Source organism: Maniola hyperantus, chromosome 2 (assembly GCF_902806685.2).
Source record: "Maniola hyperantus chromosome 2, iAphHyp1.2, whole genome shotgun sequence".
Taxonomy (NCBI): domain Eukaryota; kingdom Metazoa; phylum Arthropoda; class Insecta; order Lepidoptera; family Nymphalidae; genus Maniola; species Maniola hyperantus.
This window is the reverse complement of record NC_048537.1, coordinates 3,455,179-3,481,894: the sequence shown is the minus strand read 5'-3', so window position 1 is coordinate 3,481,894 and position 26,716 is coordinate 3,455,179. Positions and strand designations below refer to the sequence as shown.

At 37.9% G+C, this 26,716-nt stretch overlaps 1 protein-coding gene across 1 annotated transcript in view; it reads right to left on the bottom strand.

Moving 5' to 3' along the window:
• Positions 1-2,584: 2,584 nt before the first annotated feature.
• The window catches only part of egr (TNF superfamily member 12 eiger), a 56,208-nt gene continuing 32,076 nt past the window's right edge, over positions 2,585-26,716 (bottom strand). The window contains exons 2-8 of the mRNA XM_034975406.2: positions 17,897-18,106; positions 14,889-15,012; positions 13,669-13,807; positions 6,046-6,139; positions 4,777-4,864; positions 3,794-3,948; positions 2,585-3,612 (exon numbers count right to left, since the gene is read on the bottom strand). Of these exons, the coding sequence (XP_034831297.1) occupies positions 3,325-3,612; positions 3,794-3,948; positions 4,777-4,864; positions 6,046-6,139; positions 13,669-13,807; positions 14,889-15,012; positions 17,897-18,106 (1,098 nt within the window). The 3' untranslated portion in view covers positions 2,585-3,324. The remainder of the gene's footprint in view (positions 3,613-3,793; positions 3,949-4,776; positions 4,865-6,045; positions 6,140-13,668; positions 13,808-14,888; positions 15,013-17,896; positions 18,107-26,716) is intronic.

Here is a 26,716-nt window from a genome sequence, read left to right as displayed (position 1 = left end):
AAATAAACCTAACCTAATTCTGTACCCCGAAATTAAATATAATAATACATATATTTTTATGCCATTACATTATCACCCGTCCGACTAATGTTACTTGAAACCAAATAGACTATTTAACTATTGACCATAGTTCATTTAAAACATATAATAGCTGCCCATGTAATAGAATTAGATTTATTCATAGAGATGGTAATCATTCATCTAAGGATTTATTAAACACAATTGGCCAAAAACAATATAGGTAATATGAATTGAAACTGACATATTGTGTGAATTGATATTTTGATCATATTTTAGACGTAAATCTTGGCCATGTTTTGCTGTTTACTACAAATCTGTGCTTTTCATTAATTAATAATTATATTAATTAATTGTTATAACTGAATAATAATAATCAATGATTGTCCATCGCCATTCTGCGTGGCAATGGTGTCAGCTTAACCTTTGGCCCAGGCCCCAGGGGCAACCAGGGGCGGACTTTTTGACGACGTGATTAGATAGTAGGATTTAATAATATTGGACTCTTGTACATATTGATGCATTAGTTATATATCTGTTATATTTATTGTAAGAAATCAATAATCAAATTGTTTTTAAAATTTTCTCCTCTGAACACAAAGTACTCACTACTCGCTACATAATATAAAAGACACCCTAAACACGTCCTTTCCGATCCCGACGACAAGATAACAATTGCCAACGCACCCTTTTAAGGAGGACAATCAATCAATGTTTGCGGTCACAGCTGGCAAGCCTTCTCGAGAGCTCGCCACTACACACATATCCGTCAACCTCCCTAATCCACCCTCTAGTCTTGCCACCTTCAAAGTCGTCATTCCAGCGGGCCGAAGGTCGTCCCGTCCACTCTGAAGTAGGGCAATATAGCCAATATACATCTTTTCCTCTGAAAAGTGGCGGACGTGGATTTACATAATATATTCTTACCGTCCGTCTGTACGCGTCACGGGACGGGTACGGGTACGGACTAGATAAATCCAGCAAATCCATTTGTCCCTCCGTCATCTCGCTAAAGAGTAAGATGACGCTCCTAGCCATTATTTTAATTGAGTCATTATTAATCTATGGTCAGCAAAAAAACTGTCGGTCCATCGAATTTCTTAATGGTCTGTCCACGCTTTCCCGTCAGGAGAGGTAGCGTAGCGTGACGAAAAGAGCGGTAGAAATGTTTGAAATATTTCACGCCGCTGCCTGCTGCTTTTGTCCGCGCCTTGCTATTTCATGGACGGCTCCAATACATACATACATACTTACATACCATTCCACCAATATATTATTATTTGCGACGTGTCCGCCGCCCTACTCTACGGTAGAGACTCTCTACGCCCTACTCGCACCGCCAGCGCTTAAAGGTCAATGAATAATCGGTGCTGGAAATCGCGATTTTTTTAAATCAGAATTTACCCCTATATTATACTGAGGCCACACGATGCGTTTCCGGTGCGTTACGGCGCCGCACCGCTGTAAATTTCAGTATTGGATGCCACACGGGCACTGCGTTGCCGGTTCGGTAAAAGTATGGCGTTGCACCGCACCAACCCTTCCCAGCCTTGTCTCTCTGATCCTTAGTCATCCTCAGGTCTACATCTCCTGAGGATGCTCCGGTGTCGGGGCGAAACGTGCGTCGGGTGTGTTTTGGGAGTGGCTGGTTTTTCATGCACATTTAGCAGGTAGGAGGGCGGATGGTGCATTTCGCATGCTGCATGTTGCATACAGATTTAATAGTTTCAGTAGATTATAGCAAATTAAGCTTTTGGTTCATTGTATATTATGAAAAGTTTGTCACAACTAGGCAATTTTGACGCTACTGGTATTGGTAGTTTTTAAAAATAATTGTGGAACAAAATATACCTAAGCATTAAAATAAAACATTCTTATTTTTTATCATTTTATTCTTAACACATAACATCAATGTTCGTAATGCAACGAGGCAATTTTTATTATTATAATTTATTAGATATACTAATAAATTATGTAATAATGTACTAATAAATTATGTAACTTTAAGTGATTACTGATTAGACAATAATATTATTACTTACAATATCAATGGCATAACAGATCTTTCGAAATTATTTTAATAGATCTTTAAAAAGACCTAACGATGATTGATTATCACGAAATTACTAAAATAGGATAACATAAATTTAAATTACAAATTAACTTACGAACTATAAAATTTTGTTTAGACCAAACATTATACATAGTATTAGATAGATTATGTACCTACCTAATAATATTATGGTGTTCGATTCTAGAAATAAACTAAACACATTATAATAAAACATAATATTACTGTAGAAGAAACGAAAATGACTTACACTGGAATTAATAGTCAAGATATGGGCCTCTTTAGGGGCCCATTAAGACATATGTCATATTCAACCTTAACACATTGCATAAAGGTCGAATATGACATATACCTTGGCTATAAATTCCAATGTCAAAGTCCAAACCAAGCTCTTGGAAGCTTCACTCAAAGCTTGGAAATTCGAAAGACCAAATAAAACTGGACTGGAAAATGGTTCGAAAACTATCAGCAATAAAAGTAAAAAAAATCCCAAAAAATCATAAAAAAATATTTTTATTGATTATAAAATTATCTAACATATAAACTGTAGTTATAAATAACACAAACACGATAATCCCGAACATGAAAGTGAATCCTATTATTTAAAACACCTAATTGAAATGAGTTAATTTCCCTTAATGGCACTTGCATGACTAAAATATAAATATATACTATAATGTAAAGCTGGATTCCGCAGCTAGGCAAGAATAAGGACTGAAATACACTCGGCACTTTACCCGATTCGAGACAAGGCGCGTTGTGTTTTTTATATGACCCTGGTTATAGAAAATCAACGATTTGATTTGCTTCCACCTTTAGCAGATGTGAACAATATTGAATATATCCTATGATACTATGGAATATTATTTATTACACCAATAATGTATTGAGTAGTATGAGTAGTTTGGCCACGAAATATTTAAATATTGTCTAGGGATTTAAGTAATTAAAATCTCTAAGATTTTACAGATTTATCAGAATTCTCACAGTATTGTCGAAATACAAATTATTTAATTTATACATACTTACTTTTAAATTACTGAAAAATATTCATCATTACGTACTACCTACGCAAGACAACGTAAGGTTTTTGCACCATTTTTGATGATACGCACGTAAGGTTTGTTTGTACTTTGTATTGCCTACAACCCTGCGAGTAATTCAAAATACTCAACAAGTGGCAAAATTACAACAGTACCTAATAGGTACTATAAATAACTAGAAACTATTTACAACTACATTTCGTCGTTCGGTTCCTCGGCATCGGCCAGTTTAATGAGACCTATGAAACTCTTCTCTGGCTGCATCAGCGAGTGTCTATCTCCACCAGTGTTCCTCACTGCGAGTCTGTCGCCGGACTTCAGGAAGAGAGCTGCGGCAGAGAAGCAGGAGTTGGGCTTCTCTAGACGTTCCGAGGAGTGGGAGGATTGCGCGCACTGGAGCAATGTGTCCCGGCCGTCCATGTAGGCGCTGGTTCGGTGCAGCACCCAAGATATTATGTCGTGACTATCTAAATAGTATATCTGAAAGAAGAGACACGAGATAGGATATAATTGCAATATTTGACTGATAGGCTTGATCATTGCTACAATCAGATATTCTGCTGAAAAGCATTACGAGTAACATTTAAATGAAAAGAGATTATCCAAACATATCTACGACTATCGTGAAGTAGTCTTAGTTATTTCAGAGTTCTATTTTTACCTGAACGTATACCAGGTAAACACCGGTATGATGCACATTGACGTGGCCAGTCCTGGTGAGAGTGGGACGAGTGTGCGGCGGCGACGCGGCAGTCCAGGGTGCGGGATACCACACGTCGTGTGGAGCACCGTGCGCCACCCGGATCAACCCATTTCCTGGAAGACAGAACAAGGATAATATTTTTGCATGCCTGATTTTGGTCGATTAATACTCGTTTCAAACGCGTCCACGATCCTTAGTCAGCCACTCAAATACTCTTACAGCAAGCCCAGCAGGTCGCGCCGCCTGCATTCGCGCATTGATGCGGAAGATACTACTATATTATAGAGTGATGCGTTGCGTCGGCAGTGCGGCGTCTGAGCGGTGCCGCTGCGTCATCCTGCATAGAAATCGCTCACCACCTGCTGCCAAGTGCCACACGATGCGTTATGACGTTATACGGCGCACGCGCAACGGACTTTGGACCAAAGAGATCAACCGGGGAAGGGTAGTGCGTTGCAACGCTATACTTTTAGCCGGAGTAGATACGTAGTGCCCGACGCCCGTGTCGCACCCAACACTCAAATCCATAGCGGTGCGGCGCCGCAACGCACCGCTATGGCCTCAGTCTTAGGCCAAAAAATATGCTTATGTATAAGTACAGACAGCAACCAAAATCGGGCGTGAGCCAGTTGTTTTTCATGTTCGAATAAAGTTAAGAAAACATTGGCAGGTATTTTCCTTAATTTATTATTAGCTTTTGCTATTTTCTGGAATTTTCCACTTCTTAAGCACAAAAATTTGATTTTTCGGCATAATATTATATAAGTAGGTAGCCTATGTCCGTCTCCAGGGTGCGAGCTATTTCTGTACCTTTCGTCATAATAATCGATACAGCGGCGATAGGTTCTACAGCCTATCTCCGCTGTATCGATTATCGATAGGTAAAAGACAGACAGACATACTTTCGTATTTATAATATTAAGTATGGATTTTTATCGTACCTTTGTAGTGTTCATGTATCTCGGGGCTGAGATGTGACGTGTTGCCATGGAAGTGTGCCGCTACGAAAGCCCGCCTGGGACTGCCCTCCTACCAATACAATCATCATAATATTATCATTACTTTTTTAATTTGACGCCTTCGGCCACCATGGGCTCTCCTGTTCGAGAAGCGCTGGTCGCTTCTCCCGCCATAGTACCCTTAACGACATCATCCGGAGGTCCCTTGCCACCGCCCATGTGCCAGCTGGACTAGAACCTATTGGTTTGGCACGTAGCGATGGCAAGAGACCTGATGGTATGACGCTCGTACCGTGGAAGATGGGCAGGTCGCTTGTTTGGGATGCAACTTGTGTAGACACTTTAGCTGCATCCCACATTCAGGCGACCTCCTCTATGGCGGGTGCAGCGGCCATCAGCGCCGAACAGGCCAAAAGGCGCAAATATGAAAACCTCGAAGGGAGCTTCGTATTCGTGCCTTTTGGTATGGAGACCTTGGGGCCGTGGGGCCCGGGGGCTCGAACTCTTTTTGAAGAAATTGCGAAAAGAGTTATCGAGTCAACCGGGGACCCGAGAGCTGGCAGCTACCTTGGCCAAAGAATTAGTTTGGCCATCCAAAGGGGTAATGCTGCCAGCATCTTGGGTACAATGCCTCGCTGCGGTGGTCTCGATGAGGTTTTAGATTTAATTTAATTTATTTTAGTTTTAATTTAATGTTGTTTTTTTTAGATTTAAGTTTTTTAATAGTTTATTTGTAATTAAAAATTGATTATCATTATCATCGATAGAATATAGTTAAATTCACTGGATATCATAAATACGCAATGGCGCACAAGAATTTGGAGCCAGGATAAGTATTTATTAAATAAGAACTTAATTAGTGGCAGGACGATCGGAGATATCGGAGGATCGGAGGCCATAGAAAAATGAGCATAGAGATGACTCTATGACTTTTACGCAATCTATGTCAAGGAATAATACTATCTAGATTTAGAGGCTATTATCATCAACCCGTCACGAATCTCCTCTAAGAGTAAGAAGGGTTTGAGTCGTAGTCCACCACGCTGGCCAGGTGCGGATTGGCAGATTTCACACACCTTTGAGAACATAATGGAGGACTCTCAGGCATGCACGTTTCATTACGATGTTTTCCTTCACCATTAAAATAAAATTTAAGTTAAAGATAAAGTAGATAGTTGTTTATTTCAGTGGCATAGCTACTCGGTGTTTCTAAATAGATCTTATGTAAGTATTTTTTTTTCAAGATATTACCTCGTTATTACTGTTTCTCGCAGTTCTCGATACAGTGTGCAGAGCCATTTTGTTAAACGTGTCGGCACTCGGGGAAAACTTCTTAGTCTTACGTCTGCAATAAAATAAAATAATTAAGTAACAGAAATAGAAAAAAGTATTTATTTGGGAAGTACAGCTACCTACGTTCTATTAAATAGAGTTAGAGGTAGATCTTAAATCGTAGTCATGTCGTCTAGAATTTTTCCTTTAATTAAAAGGTAGGTAAATAGGTATAGTAGCTTTCCAAGACCTTTAGGTGGTTTACCACTGATCCGCAATTCCGTGACCTAAAGTCCTAAACCCAGCGACTCACAATACGGTATTTCACCAAGCGAAAAATCTAAAAAGGGTAAAATACCCTAAGTTAGTGTATCCAAGTAGGTACAGAAAGCAGAAAATACCTATTGTACATCATCCTTTAAAAAGAGATGACGTTGTCTCTGTCGTTGAGACCGACAAAACGTTACATAGCATAGGTATGACTGATAGAGACAACACTCTACAAAGCCTAAATCTCATTCTAAAGGTCGATGTACAATATTTCTTGCCGACTACTGTAGTACGGTACGGTCTATTTCTATAGTCTATACCACGAATTACTGTATAGGTACAACTAAACCTAGCTGGCTTTTAAATTATGAAAATTATTATTATTTATTTTTAAAGTTTCAATAAGTTTTCAAGGTGGTAAGTAATGTTGTAGTCTTAGGTGGAAGCGTGTAACTTGGAAGGGGTATGTGGCTAATTCTGTTGTACATAATCTCTAAACTAAACTAAAATGGCACGTCTAAATCTATTGCTATCCCTTTCATAATGTTGCTTGTGGAAAAGGATAGCACTAGATTAGACCTGTTAATTTAGTTTAGTTTAGAGATTGTGTACAAGAGAATCAGCCCCTATGACAGTTTTTACTATTATACTAATATACTTATTATACTACGAAAGTCATACTCATACTCCTTATCGGTTTCTACAAGGTTTCTACAATTTATTCTATAAACTCTTCGGACAAAGCGGAACGCTAAAGAATTTGTAAATCAAAGTTTCCAACAATCTAAACTTATAAAGTTCCAAAAAACGATCTCATTAATTCGGAAAATTCTTTACAACTTGGCCAAAGTGTTGGTTACTTGAAAGTCCTGTAGGTACCTGCTAGGTAACGAAACTTCTCTGGCCTTTGGGTTGCTAAATAGTTTTAATTAAGACATTAATTATATTTCAAGAAATACGAGTGTCGTACTTTTACTTAGGCACCTTAACAAGAAAATATCCAAGATACATATTATTATTTTATTCATCATAAAGCTCAAGATTTTATTATTTCCTTTGCTATCCTATTCCTAGATTAAATGAAAAATCCGTCCTATAATTTCTTATTAACATACAGAGTCTAATTTAATCAATATTTGGTGTACGCAGCTAAACCAATGGCTCAAAGTACACTGGCGCGCACTATCGAAGCGAAGCAACGCGTACTTTCTAAAATGTTTTAAAATAAACTAAACATTAACTTAATTGATGTCTTTTCATTTTGCATCACAAAAAATAAAGTCAGCAGTGTCAGCTATGTATTTAAAAGTGCTAGACGTAAGTATTTTATTCATGTTTTCACCATCATCTACAAGTGTCCAAGAATATTCCAATTTGAATAAACAGGTTTAATGAAAATCGCGATAAGTATACATACATAAAGCTCAATTCTACATCTCGAAACATTAACTTTTCAAACCTGTTGGGCCTAATTTATTTTAAGTCATGAATTGTCTCAAAGCCCAAAACCACAAGGTACTTATTGAAGTCTTTGTAAGGATTCGCGGTTAGCATATTGTAACCGCGATCCGAAATTCAAACGATATTGCGTCGCTTATTAATATTGCCTATCACTTATAAGTACTCTTGCTTAAGCTAAGGCTTGCGTGAAATAAGTTTAAGTTGAAAGGCGGGAATATTTAGAACCTTGAGTATTATCATGGAAATCGATCGGTAGAGAGGTTATTAATAAAACACATTGGTAATCGGATGTTGGAAGACGTTTAACCCCTAAACACGGCTTAGCTTTGTAAGGAATCATTAAAGATATTAATGTATATAGAGGTCTTGCAAAACAATGAACCTGTGAAACCAACAAATTCTTGAAAGGCCGGCGACGCATTAGCGGTTCATCTGGTGCTGCAAAGGTACATGGGCGGCGGTAATCACTCAACATCAGGTGACCCGCCTGCTCGTGAGCTCACTATTTTTTTTAAACCATATCACATCGGTATCGCATATCGATATTCCTCAAAAAGCCGGCGAGACTTTGGTGGCCCCACATAATTAGAGGGTGGCCCGTTCTATGCTTTCGATATTTTATGGGTGGCTGATCACTGTTAGGCTACCACTATTTAAAAATAAGTTGTGATTAATTTTATATTATTATACTAGATGATGCCCACGGCTTCGCCGGTGTAGATTTAGGTTTTTAAAAATCCCGTGAGAACTCTTTAATTTTCTAGAATAAAAAGTAGCCTATATCCATCCCCAGGATGCAAGGATGAGGCATGAAAACCTAGCAGATAGACACACTTTCGCATTTTAATATTAGTAAGTATCAATCTATGACAAGAGTAGGTGGGTGCTAAGTTCTGGAACTAGAACTTAGCACTCGCTTAGTTCAACTCAAAACCTTTGTCTTTCAGCCCACATCCCTTTGTTCCTATAAGACTCGTGCAAAATCGTGGGCGAAGCAACAGGCTAAAATTGGTATTGATGATCTACTAAGAAAGTGTAATCGGAAACCAGGCTAGTGCCGTCAAATCCTTTATTCAGATTTTGACATGAGATGCGATCGTGTGGCAGCATCTTGCCATCTAAGCGTTTTTTTACTCTTTCTGTTACGCTGTGTAGGTTGTTTGTTCTACATTGTATGAAAAATGAGTAAATAACGGTGAAGGAAAATAAAGGTAACTTGATCATGTTATTACAAGAGTGACCTAGTTAAATATGGTTTCGTAGTGTGTGTAAATGAAACGCATACATGCTGTGTAGATATAGTACGTGACAGGTCGAAATGGCATTGGGATGTGGACGCGCCGAACACCCGCACAGCCCACACGCTAACGCCCGTCTCATACCCCGATTGCCATCTCAACCTATCGCGAAGTATAACAGCTCTAAATGCCACCTTCTGGGCAGGCGCGCTCCACCTTAGGCTGCATCGTCTCCTGCTTGGTGTGTTTGCAGTCAAGCGCAAGCCCATTTAGTTAAAAATACTGGTTTGTGGTTATATCAGTAGGCGATCGATGCGTTTACGTCGAAACGCCATGGTCTTTGTCGCTTCACGTCGCGTTAACTCTGTTGCTATGTACCTTGGGCCTTAGGTACAAAATATTAATGACGTGTAATATGAGAGCCTCAGACAAAGGAAGCAAGCACAAAAGCGGTATTGCGTAACACTTAGTACTTGGTAGGTGTTATCAGTAGAGTGTAGTTAATAGTTTGTGCTAAGCTTATCGATTTCGTAGCTTGGGGGATGGATTTATGTTTCAGACAATAATATTGTAGAAGCATACCGAGCTGACCCGTCCCAACTTCACTGGGGTGGAATTTCTGAAACTCTTTCTTAATGGAGGTCTATAAGTTTTAGACATCTATATAAAAAAGGGAAAACCTACATGCAATATCTTAATTCGCTATTAGAACTAGCAGTTTTTTAAACTGTGCGTTGGTATGTCTGTTAGTTTGGACTTTTAAGCGTGCCTTTATTATTCGCCCTCGCATCAGGTCTGGAAATTCGTCGTTACCACGTTACTGTCATCATCTGACAGCGCGAATTTATGCATAATTCGCCACTGTGCGAGTGTGAGATGAGATTGGAGACTAATGTGTAAACAGATTTTGACGCTTGTGCGAGTGTGTAAATGCAACTTTATACAATGTAAAGAATTTGCCTACCCACGCGACAACGTGCCGATACCCCACGTGTACGGTGTAAGTACCAGGCGTTTTCGTAACGAATGCTACGCCAACAATTTGTGAATGCCAAACATGACGCAAAGCGTTGCTGATGCTGTGTTTATCCCTGCAATATAGGCTGGATCGCTTGATCAACTTTGGTAACATCACTGCATCGCCTGAATCAGGTAACAGGTTCCGTGTAGTTTCGGTAGTAACTGATGAGGTATTACCTATTTTCCTTAGTTTAGATAATTATAAGATAACAAGTAGCTTTTCGCTGAAATGCGTGCAGTACGCGGCCAAATGTGATGATCATCGATCTTTACAGCAGATTTGTAGAGCACTGTCTCGGTCGTTGAAACCGACAAAGCGTCATATGTGTATGTGTGACAGAGACAACGCTCTACAAAGATGAAAAGTAATGTAATTCTAAAGGCCGATGTTCATCACTTTCGGCTGCGTACTTTACCTAAGAAGCGCACTATACGCGGCCCATGTGATCTTGTTACCGCAAACTGACAATGAAATCATGCTACGAGTGAAAAGTGAAAACCTAACTCTAGAAGGAAGGAAGCACTTGATAAATCGCGTCGCTTACGCTTTTTTCTACAGGATTTCTGCGATTTGTTTACCTTTTAAGCAAACTAAGGAAAACTGAAGTATATACAACAACAGTTTTATTTGATTCAACAGATTTTGCGTGAGTTGGAGTGGGATGTGTTTGGAGTGATTGGACCGTTATGTGTTTGGACTTTGGAAGACGTCGAGTTTAGTCACGTTGAACATTTTGTTCATGAGGCATAATGGGTTGGTAATGGGTATACGTTGTATACACGTGACAGGTGCTTATAATTTAATGGTCACAACGAAATAAAATACTAATAGATTGCTGATTGAAAGGTGGGTTGCTAAATTGTATTGAAGGCAAAATTATACCGAATATTGCAAGAAATAAACATAAATTATCATAAAGTTTTGTAGGCCAATCAAAATATGTAAGTATTGTGTACGTCATTGTGTTCGGTACTTTGTCAAGAAGTCTATACGACTACGAGAGGGTTGTGTTTGCCAGGAAGTATAATATTTTTGAGGAGTACCTATGTCGTAACTCGGTATATGGGTTGCCCCCTATTACACCTTAGTGCTAAATTACTTATCGCATTATCCAAGTAATATAAAAGGAAAAGGTGACTAACTGACTGATCTGTCAACGCACAGCTCAATCCAGTGGACAGATTGGGCTGAAATTTTTCATGCAGATAGCTATTATGACGTAGGCATCTGCTAAGAAAGGATTTTTGAAATGCAAGGGGGTAAAATAGGGGTTTGAAATTTGTGTAGTCCACGCAGCTGAAATCGCGCGCATTAGCTAGTGAATCATAATCCGATAAGTAATATGATAAATGAGGTGTCGTTGCCTACGTCTCGGTCTAGCCTTCCGTTATTGATTATGATTGGTACTATCCATCAGTACCAGCTATCTATCGAAAACCTAATAGGTATAGGAAACTGTAGATGATGTCCGCGACTTCGTACGCGTGGATTTAGGTTTTTAAAAATCCCATAGGAACTCTTTGATTTTCCGGAATAAAAAGTACCAAATTTCGTCATAATCGGTTGAACAGATGGGCCGTGAAAAGCTATCAGACAGACACAGTTTCGCATTTATAATATTATTACGTAGGTAGGTAAGTATAACTATGGAAGTATGAAGATATTGTACTAGAAAATTGATATATACCTACCCAAGTACCCACTTATGGAAACCCTATTTATTTTTACATTGAAAAGCAAACAGTTCGTGTTCTCATAGTGAAACTGGATCGCCATTTGCGGCCGCATTCCATCATTGGCTGCAGTCAGCAGTGAAATGTAATTGAAAACCTCCTAACAAGTTTCTGCTTTGCTTTTCATAAAGATTTTATAGATAACAAGTTTTACATTCTTTATACTCATCGTCATCGTCAAAATTAACCCATAGTGCCCATAGCGTCGGCCCACTGCGGTTGAAAAACTTATCTTAAACTAGCTTCTGCCCGCGGCTTCGCCCGCGTGGCCTACAGGAAACAAATGGCATTTTTTATTCAGAAACAAACATTATAACATCAGGACGCGCACCCTGCACCGAATAACACATATAACCTTCCAACCCCCATTTCATCCCTTTGGGGGGTTCTCGTCAGTCGTTTCTTAGCTGACACCTAACCTCAGGAAAAAACCTACTTTCCAAATTTCTAGTGATTAATATCAATAGTTAAAACTGTACCATACAAACTTTCAGCCCCTATTTTACCACCCTTATGGGCGTATTTCTTCATTTGTGACCGAAAACCCAAATACCAATTTTCATGCAAATAAATTGAAAAATGACGAACTTTCATACAAACTTCGATCCCCCATTTAACCCACTTAGGGGTGGAATTTCGGAAAATCCTTTCTTAGTAGATATCTACTCTTTACAAAGAATAGACCCTCCAAATTTCATGTCTTTAGGACCAGCGGTTTAGGCTGTGCGTTGATATATATGTCAGTCAGTCAGGACTTTGAATTTTATATATATAGATTGTCTGTAGGTACCTATACTTAACAAAATCAGATGTTTGCCGAACATTTGCTAACTTTAGCTAGTGAGTACAATGTAAGTAAACTTTCATCTGGCCTAGTAACCCGTAGGTGTTATAAAACATTACCGTAGCTATTTTCAAGACTGGTCTAATAAAATTGCTTTTAAGGTTTATACGTCCTTTATAGCCATCTTGAAATATTGGCCATATAGTTTTAAAGGACTCGCAGCACTTACTTGCCCATTGTATAAGAAAAAATATAATATACGAATAATCTGGTGCCTTTTGTAAACACTAAGAAAGGCGGCAAAAAATATTATAAAATACCAGTCAAAGGTGAAATAAACTAACACACGAAGGGTTCCGTATCAATGTATTTTTTAATTTTTTAATGGCAGTAGAAATATATACTCATTCCGTGAAAATTTCAACTCTCTACCTATTATGGTTCATGAGATATAGCCCGCTGACAGACAGATAGATGGACGGACAGACGAACGGACAGCGGAGACTTAGTAATAGGCTCCCGTTTGCACCTTGCTGGCTCCCTTCAAGAATAGAACCCTAAAAAGATATATTCGCATGTATCCTCACCATAGAGCAGAAACAAAGAGGAGTTGGCCTAAGCAACTGTGCACTGTGATTTTCAACTAGGTCCTGACGTCATCACTGTGGGCGGGGCCTTAGTTAGTATGCTGTCTGCGTTCGTCAGGTTCACATATATTGAGACTCGTATTATCGGTGTGTTTTCGCGTTTTTAAGAACAAAAGGATGAAGTGTTGTGTTTTATCGTGTCAAAGTTATTCAGACAGACGTTCTGATGCTATGAATGGTATCACATTTCATTTGTAAGTAATTTTATACGTAATTATTAAAATAGTTCTAGATTATTGACATCTAGTGTGAGATAGCTGAACTATGTAGTGACATCAATATATCGATGTTAGGTCGCTAAGCGAGTAGTTTTGCTACTAACCCGCAGATGGAAAATTGAGAAGTGGGCGGCGTTCCACAACCCCTCACCCCGCAAAATGTCACTCGATATTTCATAGGGAAATCTTAATACAACATCTCCTCTTTGTTTCTGCTCTATGATCCTCACCTTTCCTCCATCTTAGATACGCCCTTAGGCTCATTGAAGTCAGAAACACTCTCGAGCGTGTTGTCGGGGAAGACGCTGCGTTTGTCGCGACTGCTTGCAGGAGGTTGTGTCGCCGGCGGCGGCGGATGCGTTGGTATGTCTGGAAAATAATAGCCATTAACCCTGTTTCTTGTGTATAAAACATTTCTTTCTATATTTTTCTTACTTTGTTATATCCTTGGGCACATCGTACATAGAGGTCGTTAGGCTCAAATTAAGTAATATAGAACAAAGAAATTCGTTGTTTGTTTGTGACATCGAAACCTTTTGTTTGTCCATTTTGCTAACCTTCTTTATTATATTTTTTTTTTTTTTTTTTTTTTTTTTTTTTTTTTTTTTTTTTTTTTTTTTAATAGATATAGCGAGCAAGCGAGCAGGCGGGTCACCTGATGTTAAGTGATTACCGCCGCCCATGAACATTTGCAGCACCAGAGGAGCCGCCGATGCGTTGCCGGCCTTTTAGGAATTTGTTGGTCCGCCCCTTGAATAACCCCATGTTATAATCTAGTGGGAACACCGCCGATGGGAGTTGGTTCCACAGTTTGCACGTGCGTGGAAAGAAGGATCTGGCGCAGCGGACGGTCGAAGTGCACCAGACACCCAGATGGTGAGGGTGAAATTCCTTACGGTGGCGCGCGGTGCGGTTGTAGAAAAAAGAGGGTGGAATGAGGTCAAAAAGCTCTTCAGAGCACTCCCCATTATACAGGCGATAGAACACGCATAGAGAGCTAACGTCTCTGCGGTGCTCCAGGCTTTCCAACGAGGCGGTTAGTTTGGGATCGTCCACAAGTCGAACAGCGTAGAATATTTTACTAGCTGATGCCAGAAAATTCATACACGTGGATTAAGATTTAAAAAAATCAGCGGGCTTTTTTACTGTACGCGAATTCTATGTCTTTCCGGGATAAAAAGTAGCCTATGTCACTCTAGCCACTCTTTTAACAGCTAGCTATAATCATGCCAAAAATCATGTCCACCCGTTGCTCCGTTACGGCGTAATTGAAGGACAAACCAACAAACAAACATACTTCCGCATAGCGTAGTAGGTAAGTAAAGTGCCATGGCCAACATTAAATTAATATTCTTATTGAATGCTTCTCCATGAACGAAATAACCTGAAGAGTCAAGACGCGTTGTCTCCCTGAAAGAGGTGTAAGGTAGCAAAACGTCAAGTATCTTACGTATGTCCTGAATCTCCGGGTTTTCATTCAGTAGACGTTTGATCTCCTTGAGGTTGACTTGCGGCGTCATCACGTTCCCCACGAAGTCTTCAGGCTTCAGCCTCACCATGTTGGTTGTCCCGATCTGAAAGAGAAATCACATCTGTATTGCTTTGTATACCTACCTTAAAGTTATTCAAATAGTCCTTTATTAGGGTTCCGTACCTCAAAAGGAAAAACGGAACCCTAATAGGATCACTTTGTTGTCTGTCTGTCTCGGTCTGCCAAGAAACCTACAGGGTACTTCCCTTTGACTTAGAATCATGAAATTTGGCAGGTAGGTAGTTCTTATAGCAGACATAAGGGGAAAAATATGAAAATCATGAATTTAGGGTTACATTACAAAAAAAAAAATTGTAGTGAACTAATATTTTCAATTTGCGAAGTAAGATAACTATATCAAGTGGGGTATCATATGAACTGTGCTAAAACAGATTTTATTTATTTTTATACATCAAAGTTTATGAATTATTGTGCAAAATGTCGAAAAAATACGATTGTAGTACGGAACCCTCGGTTCGCGAGCCTGACTCGCACTTGGCCGGTTTTTTAATATCTACCACCATCACCAAAGGTTTCTGGTATAGATTGCTCTGTAACTTGTAAGCAATAAAACCACTTTTGCATAATAGTTTTGAGTTGACCAAGTTCAATTTTTAGTGTTTGTGTATCGAAGTCGGTTTTTATTTTTTTTGTAAAAAAAATTTATTTCACAATTTTTAGTGGCCCCATGGAATTATGCTATGACTGGTTAAAAATCTACTGTTTTCTAAGCTATTACACTGATCGCGAGCAATTTACTCTTATCCGTTGAGGATTTCCAGTATCTATCATCGAAGATGTTCATCAGATCTTCACCAAATTTAAATGGGGCCAACTTTGAAGTATACCCTTTCAAACAAAAAAGAATTTTCAAAATCGGTCCAGGCATCTTCGAGTAATCGGGGAACATACATTAAAAAAAAATTAAAAAAAAAAAAAAAAGATTCCGACGAATTGAGAACCTCCTCCTTTTTTTGAAGTCGGTTAAAAAGAATTGTGTTGTGGAAGGTAAAGCCTTCTTTATTCGAAACTTGATGAAACGAAAAATCAGCACTACTTATAAAGAGACAAACATATAATATACCTCGTAGGTACATTCATCTAGTATTAATGAACTCATCAAGGTTCGTAGTATGGAAACGCAAAACTGTAGGTATTATGTAAACTATAATACCTATCGAGTGTAGGTATGTAAGCTCGCAATAAATTACTCGAAAGCGTGAACCAAAATAAATAAATAGAGATAATTCTGAACGCGCTACGCTATCTTAATGGAAACGTAAAACAACATTAAACGTTACACGTAATAGCTTTGGTGTAAATGTGTGATAAAAAGCTTTTACGACTAAATAATGCCCTAGTTACCATGCCTTATTTCTTTTTAATGAAATAATTTGAAATATGTAGTTTAAAAAATTCCTGGCTAGTTAATATCCCAAAACATACCAAGACTAGATGCTGTAGTAATCCTGTTTATTCCTTTTATATATCGGTAATTAACTAATTAATATGTAAGCCTTTGTAAACTGTTGGAAAGATCGATAGCAATATGAAACTGCCTTGCCTTCGAGATAATCGGTTCTCAACCACGTTATCCAATTTGTCAGGGATACTAATTGCCTCTAAGACACTGTAATTAGTTTTGCTACCTAAATCCATACTAATATTATAAATGCGAAAGTGTGTCTGTCTGTCTGTCTGTCTGCTAGCTTTTCACGGCTCAACCGTTCAACCGATTTTGACGAAATTTGGTACAGAGATAGCTTGCATCCCGGGGAAGGACATAGGCTACTTTTTAACCCCGAAAATTGAAGAGTTCCCACAGGACTTTTAAAAACCTAAATCCACGCGGACGAATTCGCGGGCATCATCTTGTATTGGATAAAATCGATCTGCAATCCAATCATCCAAAACGTAGGATTAATTATTATTGTGTAAATATCTTAACGAATTATTATTATTGGTACGTCATGGTGATATCGATTTTCACCAACTGAAGCGTTTTGTTATCATTATATGGATATAATTCAGATTCGATTTCAGAGCATGTTAATCTGTAGGGCAAGGATAATTTGTAACATGATTAAGTATAGATTTCCAAAAGGAAAACCTACAATTTTCCTTCTTGTATACCTACAAGAAGGAAAATTGTAGGTGTTATTTTAAATTTCGATCTAGTGCATAGATACGTTTTTCAGATGGTTAGGAATATTTTGGTTTTTAGTTTTTACTGTAATTCATATAACATTGAACTACTTTAACAGGTCTGAAAGTAATGCGATTATTTTGCAAAGAAACATGAAAAGGATGGCTCAAATGTAGAGCTTGGTTTGGTTTAGGATTCCAGTACAACTGAATTAGAACAATAGTATTGTTCTTCACTTGTTCTACTGTATTGAGATGCGTTTTTAGGGTTCCGTACTTCAAAAGGAAAAAAGTAACCCTTATAGGATCACTTCCTTGTCAGTCTGTCTGTCGTGTCCATCAAGAAACCTATAGGGTAAACCGTGAATTTATGGTTACATTGTATCACAAAAAATTAAAATGTGTTCATGAACAAATAATAATTAGTATTTTCAACTTTCAAAGAAAGATTACTTAATATACTAAGTGGGGTATCATATAAAAGGGTTTTAAATGTGCATTCTAAAACAGATTGTTATTTATTTTTATGCATTATAGTTTTTCATTTATCGTGTAAAATCTCGAAAAATACGACTGTAGTACGGAGCCCTCGGTACGCGAGTCTGAGGCCGTTTTTTTTATGTTTATGTTGAGCATTGCAGTGGATAGGATAAAGGTTCTTCACATTTCAGGTTTTTGATACTACATATTAGACCTATCGTTTGACTGTCTAAAGGCAGTGGTCTATCTAAACGCTTCTTGGTATTTACACCACAGACAATTCTCATCACAAATTATCCTACCTTTTCCCGCCTGTGGTCATAGTCAGGATACCAGTCCCCGCTCTCATCGCCATCATACATGTCCTCATCATCATCATCATCGAGCTGGTTGTCGTCCTCCAGAACCGTGAGGTCGTGCAGTTTGTCCAGAGACTCGGAGCCCTGGTTCTCCTTCTGAGGAACTATGGCATCGTCGACCAAATTGACGTCTTGGTCGTCGTCTGCGTATATCTGGAGAAGAAAAAAGTTATAAAGAATATCTAAATACTAAATAGGTAGGTACGTACAACGTAATACGTAACATATAATAGTACGTGGACGGTACCGCTGGGTTTTTAGTGGGTACGCTGAAGGCGGTTTAAAAAACCGCAAGTGAGCTCCACATACCTGCCCTTGTGCGGCATGCATAATAGCATTTTTACCAGCGGAAAAAAGGTACGTAGATTTTTTTTTTTTTTTTTTTATTTAGATACAAGTTAGCCCTTGACTGCAATCTCACCTGATGGTAAGTGACGATGCAGTCTAAGGTGGGAGCGGGCTAACCTGGAAGGAGTATGGCAGTTTTTATTAAACCCATACACCTTTGGTTTCTACACGGCATCGTACAGGAACGCTAAATCGCTTGGCGGCACGGCTTTGACGGTAGGGTGGTAACTAGCTACTGCCTCCCACCAGACCAGACCAGAAATTTAGAAATTATAAAATTCCAAATCCCTGCCAGGAATCGAACCCGGGACCTTCCTCTAATAAGACCACAGCGCTTACCACTGCGCCAGGGAGATGTGTGATAAATGCTTCTATCTCTTTTTAAAGCTAATGCGTTTCCATCTACAGCTGGATGAGTGATGCAGCTAGGAATTTGGATGCAGTATTGTTCTTACAATCAGCACAGGATGTTTGTTAGGAGGTACCTACCTATATACCAATTCCTACGTATCGCAGTCCAATAGTTTTGATTAAGAAAAAGCTTTGTACGATAAGACATATTTAGAGAATCTTGAAGATTTTTCTTTTTTTGCAGGTATTTATAAAGTTTGTAAAGTAGATAAGCTAGGTACATCGATAAATAAAATGTAGTTTATCCATGTTGTACAGTACGCGACAGGTAGAGATGGCAATCAAGGTGGGGCGCCCTGCACGCCCGCACAGCCCTCGCGCTAACCGTGTGGGATAGCGCGGGTTACGTGCGGGTGTGCGGGGCGTCCCCCCGCCTTATACCCCGATTGCCATCTCGACCTGTCGCGTACTATACCTACATTATACATCTCGTTTGTTGTTGTAACAGTAGAGGGGGATTCCAACATCAATGGTAACAGCCCTTTCAGGTGTTCATAAGCTGTGAGTTGTAATCAATCTCATGTCACACTTTAATAGGTATACCATCAGGGTATATTCTTACATCCCCTCTATAATCCGCTTCTTAGGTCGAGCTTAAGGTGTACTTCCGATACATAAGACGCTGCTACGTCGCTATACTTCTTACTAGACGATGAGCGGCACTAGAATTTTAACCTATCGATGTATCAAGGGTCGCCAAACTTTTGAACCTAAAAAGGTTCGGAGACGGTCAAGTGGCTTGACATCAAGCACGTAGATATGTTTTGCTTGATCAAGCTGCTTGACGCACGCTTGATGCGCCCATCAAGCGGCTTGATCCGCCCGTCAAGCACCAAAAGGCACTTTTCTCATTTCGTACGTGATCGTCGTATTTATAGGTAGTCCAGAGGTCGTCAAACAAAGTGATTTTTATCAAAATACAACGGCGATTTATTTTCCAGAGTTCTGAGGCGTCTCGATATTACCCTGATAGCACATAGGTGTAATGTGAAGACTAATGTGACGACGACGGACATTTTGATCGCAAGTCTGAGGTACTGACGCTTTCTAGACAATGATAAGAACCCTACCTTTAAATTCAGTTTGGTGTCACTTTCCTTTGATGGATTACGGTATACATCACCAACACGATTCATGTTAGCGCGAAGATAACACTATATATACCCGTACCTACCCATTATGTAAGCAGAAATGTGGCCATGTTTTGTTAGTTTCGTGCTAAAGTAGGATGTTTTAATTTTATTAATTAGTCCTTTAATTTTCACAACGTATTAACATTGAGTAGGTGCCTATGTAAGTACATAAAGTATGTCACCACGTTAACTACTTTAAAATATCACCTACTAGCTGATGCCGCGGCTTCGTCCGTGTCGCTTTAGGTTTTTACAATTCCGAGGGAATTATTTGATATTCCGGGATAGGTATGGCACTCTCCATGTTTTTAACTATATCTATGCAAAAAATCACACCTATGCATTGCTCAGTTGCAGCGTTATTGAAGGACAAACTAATAAACAAACACACTTTCGCATTCATAATAATATGGGTAGTGATATTCGAGTATTGGAATTGGTACTCGTAGTGATATCAAAACTTTTAAAAGCTCTAAAATTACTTTTTTTTTTAATTTTAAAAGTCAATGTTAAGTATACCAGTAAGAGAACACAGATATGTGATACTAAAATATCTGTTTAAAATCCAATGTGCATTAATTTTTATTTATTCGTTGTGGTTTTGCTCGTACACACGTCCCAATGGAAGATAACGTTTCGTTTTTATAATGGAAGCACTTGAATGATTAAAAATATATCGATCGATTGCGTGAATGTTATTTAAAGTTCTTTTATTAACCAGGTGCAATGATTTCAATACCAATTACAATTTTTTGGAAAATTTGTATCGCCATTTCCACATGTAAATTTTTAATACCCGCTGATAATCAGACTTCACCCAAAATAAGGTGTTTTTTGTGAACACGCAAATTTCTGTAAGGCCATAGCAAGTTCAGCTTAGGAACGTAAATAAAGTACTATCAGAAAAATTATAAATAAGTAAGTAGGTACAATTTTCTGAACATGTGTATCAAACTATCAACCAACAAATCATCAGTTTTAAAAATAAAACCTGTGATCTCTTAATTTGGTCGCAAGCAGACGCGAGGCGAGGCGAGGCGAGCGAGGGCGGGATTTAAACGCTCTTGTATTTTATTAGCTTTGTGATTGAATAGAAACATTTACAACCGGCAGCTGCATTATTCGATGATTGATAGCTTTTAAAACAGTTGCCACTGTTTCGTTTATTTATAGCGTTTTAAACGTGTTATGAGTTTTGAGAACATTCATTTTTATCGTTTCTATATTTTCTTCTAAAGATATTTAAATGCTCATAATTATATTGATTTCGAGTTAGGCTGCCAAAGAGTCATAAAAGTGCTTGAAGTTAAATAATTGGCTTTTTAGGTTACAAAAGAGAAACGTTTATCTGCCTAGAAAGAATAGGGCATACCTAGTTACGTACCTATTTTATGAAATGAAATGAATTGATGTATTTCATTTAAGACTACTTGTATGATCTAATGATTTTAAGCTTATTTCGTGGTTTAACGACATATTATTTTACCCGTCGTGAAATATTGGGTTGAAATATCGACAAATAAAAACAAAAAATAATCGTGGTTTGTACCCGTTTTATACATTAAAATACTTGTATGATGTATCACTTGTATACCACAGGTGGATTAGAAAACAGATTCTACTGAGAAGAGCTGGAAAAAAAGTCAAACTTTAAAAAGGTGAGTTTGTTTAGGTCCTAGAATAATAAATACTATAGAACGCTGATGAAGTTACTTTTGTATGAAAACCGAGCGAGCCACTTCGCACACTATCTTAAAGAATCGCGTATTCAGCACACAGCCATCGCGACTCTACTATAGGTCAAAAAATTACAAGCAAATATTGTCTGTATCTTCTTAGCGGTAGGGTTGATTTTGAAGTACCATTCAAGTATTGTATTGCCAGCTATGATAAAAGTTTGCACAATAAATATTTTCAGTTCTTAATATCATGTTCCAAGCGTTGATAATTATTGTGCTTATTGTGCAAACATCTGAGAAACATGTTTCACTATATAAAGTACATGTCGCTCGAAGCAATCACTTTAAAAATAATTAATTCAATTATTGTGAAAATTTTTGTACGTCACTGGCAATACACAAGCCACTGACAAATAGTGATGTGTAACAATTGGAAGTCGATGTCGATAATATTTATGAATACGTCATAATTATTGGCTATCTTAAAGGGCAGTTAAAGATGGTATGGCATTGTTTAAATTTATTTACATACATGACGATTTCTAACTGACTTTCGAAAAAAAGGTTCTCAACTTCACTTATATGTAGGTATGTTAAATATCAGTCTGTACCTACCAAAGTTACCAATCTTCTCACTTCAGCCGAGATCCTGTTCTTAAGATTTCAAATTCAATAATGGTACCGGAAATGTCTATAATTCAGTCATTCTGTAGAATACCTAGTCAATCCATGATATACCTGTCTTGTTTTGGCAAAGTATAAAATATGCAATCTATTGTTGTCCATCATCATCATCATGATCAATCCATCGCCGGCTCTCTGCAGAGCACGGGTCTCTTCTCAGAGTGAGAAGGGTTTGGTCGTAGTCTACCACGCTAGCCATGTGCGGATTGATAGACTTTATAGAAGTATATTGATAGACTAGATAGTAAATAGATCAGTCTGTCAGTCAGGCCGGAGGAAGTCTTATTATATAAATAGATCTACTATTGTTGTATTACTACTTACTAAAAATTATGCTATAGTACTTAAACTTTTTTATAACAATAGGTGCTACAAGATGTTTAGCCTTTATTAACAAAAATACACTATCGATAAAATTATCGACACACGCAAGCCCGAAATTAAGAGCGTTGACGCGTGGGACTACTTCACAAGTTCTTTGTTTGTTTGAAAATGAAGGAAATTTTTATATGAATTTGTTTTGTTTGCTGGCCATCTTTTTTTCCCGACCGCAGCGATAATCCTTGAAGATACTTATAGCAATAGCTTCTAATCTGCCCACAAGAATAGGAACAGAGACGGTATTAAAAACCTTGGTGAGATCAATAATCACGCCTACTACTTTGTTCTTAGCTTCTATACGATTAACAATTTGATCAGTTAGAAGGTTGATGGCATCTTCTGTAGACTTTCCCTTCCGGAAACCAAACTGATTCTCAGATAATATTATGTTATGTCTATTCAAGAAGCTGGCTGGCTGGTTGTTCAGAATTTTCTGGATGACATTTGAAAGCATTGTTAGCACTGAGATAGGTCTATAATTTGTAATTAAGGTACTCCGATAAATTTTGTACAATTGTGACTGAGGATTTTTTTCTAAAAGAAAACCTTCAAGCTCTGTGCACATGCAAAGTGTCAAAAAAGAATTCCATACAAAAATGTTCTAGGGAGCCTTTTGAAAATTAAAAATAAATTTTGTATGGATGTGAAGTTTTTTTTCACTGGTTCACAAATCACCAGTGACCCAAGGTGTCGAACATTTTTTGTTTCGTAACCGTCTGTCTGATAGTTTTCAAGAGCCTTAAGGGTATCCTAGTCAGTTTTTCACGTCTGGCTATCTTTATAATCTTGTTGCCCTAGAGTTTTCACATTTACGCACACGGAAAGTTTGCTCTGCTTGACCACGATATGTGATCATCATTAGCTATGATTGGAAGACTTTTGCCCAATGCCAATTTCAAAAGTATCCTGTGATTTAGTAGGATTTACTAAAAGACCATGCATGCACAGTTCTTTTTATGTTTTGATATTTCTAGGTCATCTGTAATCAGTCATTGGTTTTTTTATGAGTGTGTCAAGAGTTGGGAGATGGTCATTCCATCGAAAAACTCTTCTCATAAGGCTTTCGGTGGCTTTAGTGCCCACAAGACAGTTCTTATATTCTTCTAAGTGACACTGTCAGACTATTCGTATGGACGTATTCGTATGGATAGCTTGGCCTTATGTTTCTTAGCATTGCTATGTATATCTTCTCTTATTGTAGGCATTACGAGATACTCGTGTGTTTTCGATGTTTTAGTAAACCACTAAAACAAACGGGGCTTTGAGTATTGACTGTGTGAAAGACTGAGTTTTGATATCACTGTAGTTTTTGTATGTTACAAATAAATGTCTTTGTTAGAAATAACCAGAGAATGTTTTGTTTTTTAAAAGAATAAGGATTTGATAGGAATATTATTTTTCAATAAAATTAATAATTCATTAGCAATAGATCTTTAAAAAACGCTTGTTCTTAAATATTTCAACCTTTTTATTCGTTATTACTCCTAATATCTGTAGCACTTCACACATGAATAATTCCAAAAAAATCGGTAATTGTGTATGAACGCTCTTAACATTGTCAACCGATATAATTTTTCGAGATTATGCCTCGATCTACAAATATTTTAGTAGATTTTTATCTTATGGACGAAAGAAATTCCTTTATTAACCCGGACTCACATTTTTATTTCGCATACGACTTATAATTACAGTAAAACTCGGCATCTTTTCGAGTTTTGTACGGCAGCTCTAATCACGGTGACAATTGGGCAAAAATGGCCCATAGTAATGTGCTCAAAAGACTTTGATATGAGCGTTTGCTCATATCCGCGGCTCGCCTACCCCGCCCACATGCTTCATAAAGTAGAGGGGGATTCCAACATCAATGGTTTAGGTCAATCACTGACTACTTTTGACTGAGCGATCTTATAAAGCTTAGGCTATCATATCACCTCGTCCAAATGGATGCATTAATTGAGCATTTCATAGCTACCTTATTATCTACTCACTGACTCGCGAAGATGAAAATCTTTAATATGGAATGGAAGGTGAGCTATAGAAGAACTATTGTGATTGCATAAAATGCGTTCAGCATTTTTTCAAATAGATGAACACAGTTTAACTTTACTTTTGTGTTAAGTATGTATTTTCCAAAAGAAGAAGTAAAAGTTACATCTGCACTTCATCATCTACATCTTATCTATACCTACTTACGTATAAGTACAGTGAGATATAAGTCCCGCAAATTGCTATTGCGCTGGAACCATGTCTCATTAACATCGAAATGACGTCATTTGACGTATATTTAAGTAAAAATATACCATAAGCTCGAAACTTCAGTCTAATGCTGCCGTTACTAAAATGGCGGCCACGCGCATTAACAATTTGCGGGAATTAGAATACAAATAGGTTCTATGTCAGATACGCTCTACATATCTAATAGGTATACGCTCGAACAAGCTTAAAGCTTTATTCAATAAAGACTCACGTGTCAATGGTTTGGTTTATAGCAAGTATAGCAATTTATTGATGTTCGTTCAAATGAAAAGTCAATCTGAATGGGTCGAGAAAACATTTCATTTTTTGTTCAGAATGATTGATTTCACACAAAATATCATTAATATCGGAGAAAAATGGTGTTGTGTAACCAATATAATTTATCTGTGATTTATCCGCTTTGATTTATTATTAATCCTAGATCTAAAAGAATCTAGGTAGTTATTAACGCAGTATACCATTTTCAACTGTAATTCAAAGTTTATAATGCTGAGTTTGTTATCAAAAAACTCGGTTCTACTCCATTTTCACATGCAACATGAAAATTTTCAAGTTTCTGGACCCACCGGTTTGTGTTGATATGTCAGTCAGTCAGTTTACTCTTTTTTATAATATAGATGTATTAATTTGTCCAAGTTTAGATACTCATAGATTTATACAATGACATGACATTGAGACGGGACGAAATCCGGCGATCTAATTCCCATTTCCCAACATTGTGATTTCTGCGACGCTCTCAAGAATCCAATAAGGAGAAGTGGCGAATGAATACAACTTATTTTGTTTACGAGCAGCCGTTCTACGATTATACCTACCAGCATTTCGTACAAATTTGTATAGTAAATAATATAATATTATGTATTTTGCCTACTAGATATTACACACCACTTCGTCTGAGCCGATTTTTCAAAATGTAGCAAGGTTCTTCGTTTTATGTGCCAAAAATCAAAATTCTCTCTGTGGTTTGACCGTGAAAAGTAGTTTTAACATTTTTACGGATAACGCATTTTTTACATGTTTCTCCGAGAGTTACTTTGGATTTGTTTATCTTTACACAGTTACCTAAGTAAAAGATATGTAAACGTAGACTAGGTATACCTACCTCTTTTCTGACAGGGAGGAAATCTAAAGATAGGTACCCGACTTCCTGGGGGAGGATTATTGCCGACTAAAATCCCCTCGGTGGCTTTACCAATTAATTAATATCATCGGAAGATGCGCAAATTGGAATTAGCATGCCACGTGCCTATAGTAGGTATCTAACTAAAGCGAGTAGGTAGGTAAGTACAAATGGGTAAGCGACGGGAAAAAATTTCGTCATAGAAAAAAATCTAGGCGCAAAATCTTAGATTTGTGGATCCAGGGTTTGTATAATGAAAGCATCGAAAATCGAAATACGAACCAAATCTAAAATCGACTACTGGACGTAGATCTTGGGAGTTCTACAGATCATGATCTTGTACCGCTTGCGTCCAACGTCCGTCTTCAAGCTGAAGAGAGATCCAAGTGACATCGGCAAGTGGAAGATCGCTTGATTTCGTAGTGTCGATTCTATTATTAGTTAGTAGGTGAGTGAATTTTCTTCGTAAAATGTAAAAGATAGAGATCGTTATTAAGTTGTCATATAAATTAAAATATACGTCTCAAACATAGTTTGGAATATAACAAAGTAGCATATACTCCGTCATAAAACTATCCGCATACTACTGCGTATCCTGTCACGTCACATATTTATTATTGTAGCGAGAGCCATTAGTTCGTTTCAGTATGGCATTCCTGATAAACGCGTTCAGGAATCACGCTCTCATTTCATCTCAATGATTGATCTTACGTTTTAAAACGGTTTAAGCCTAGCGCTCACTAAAGTCATA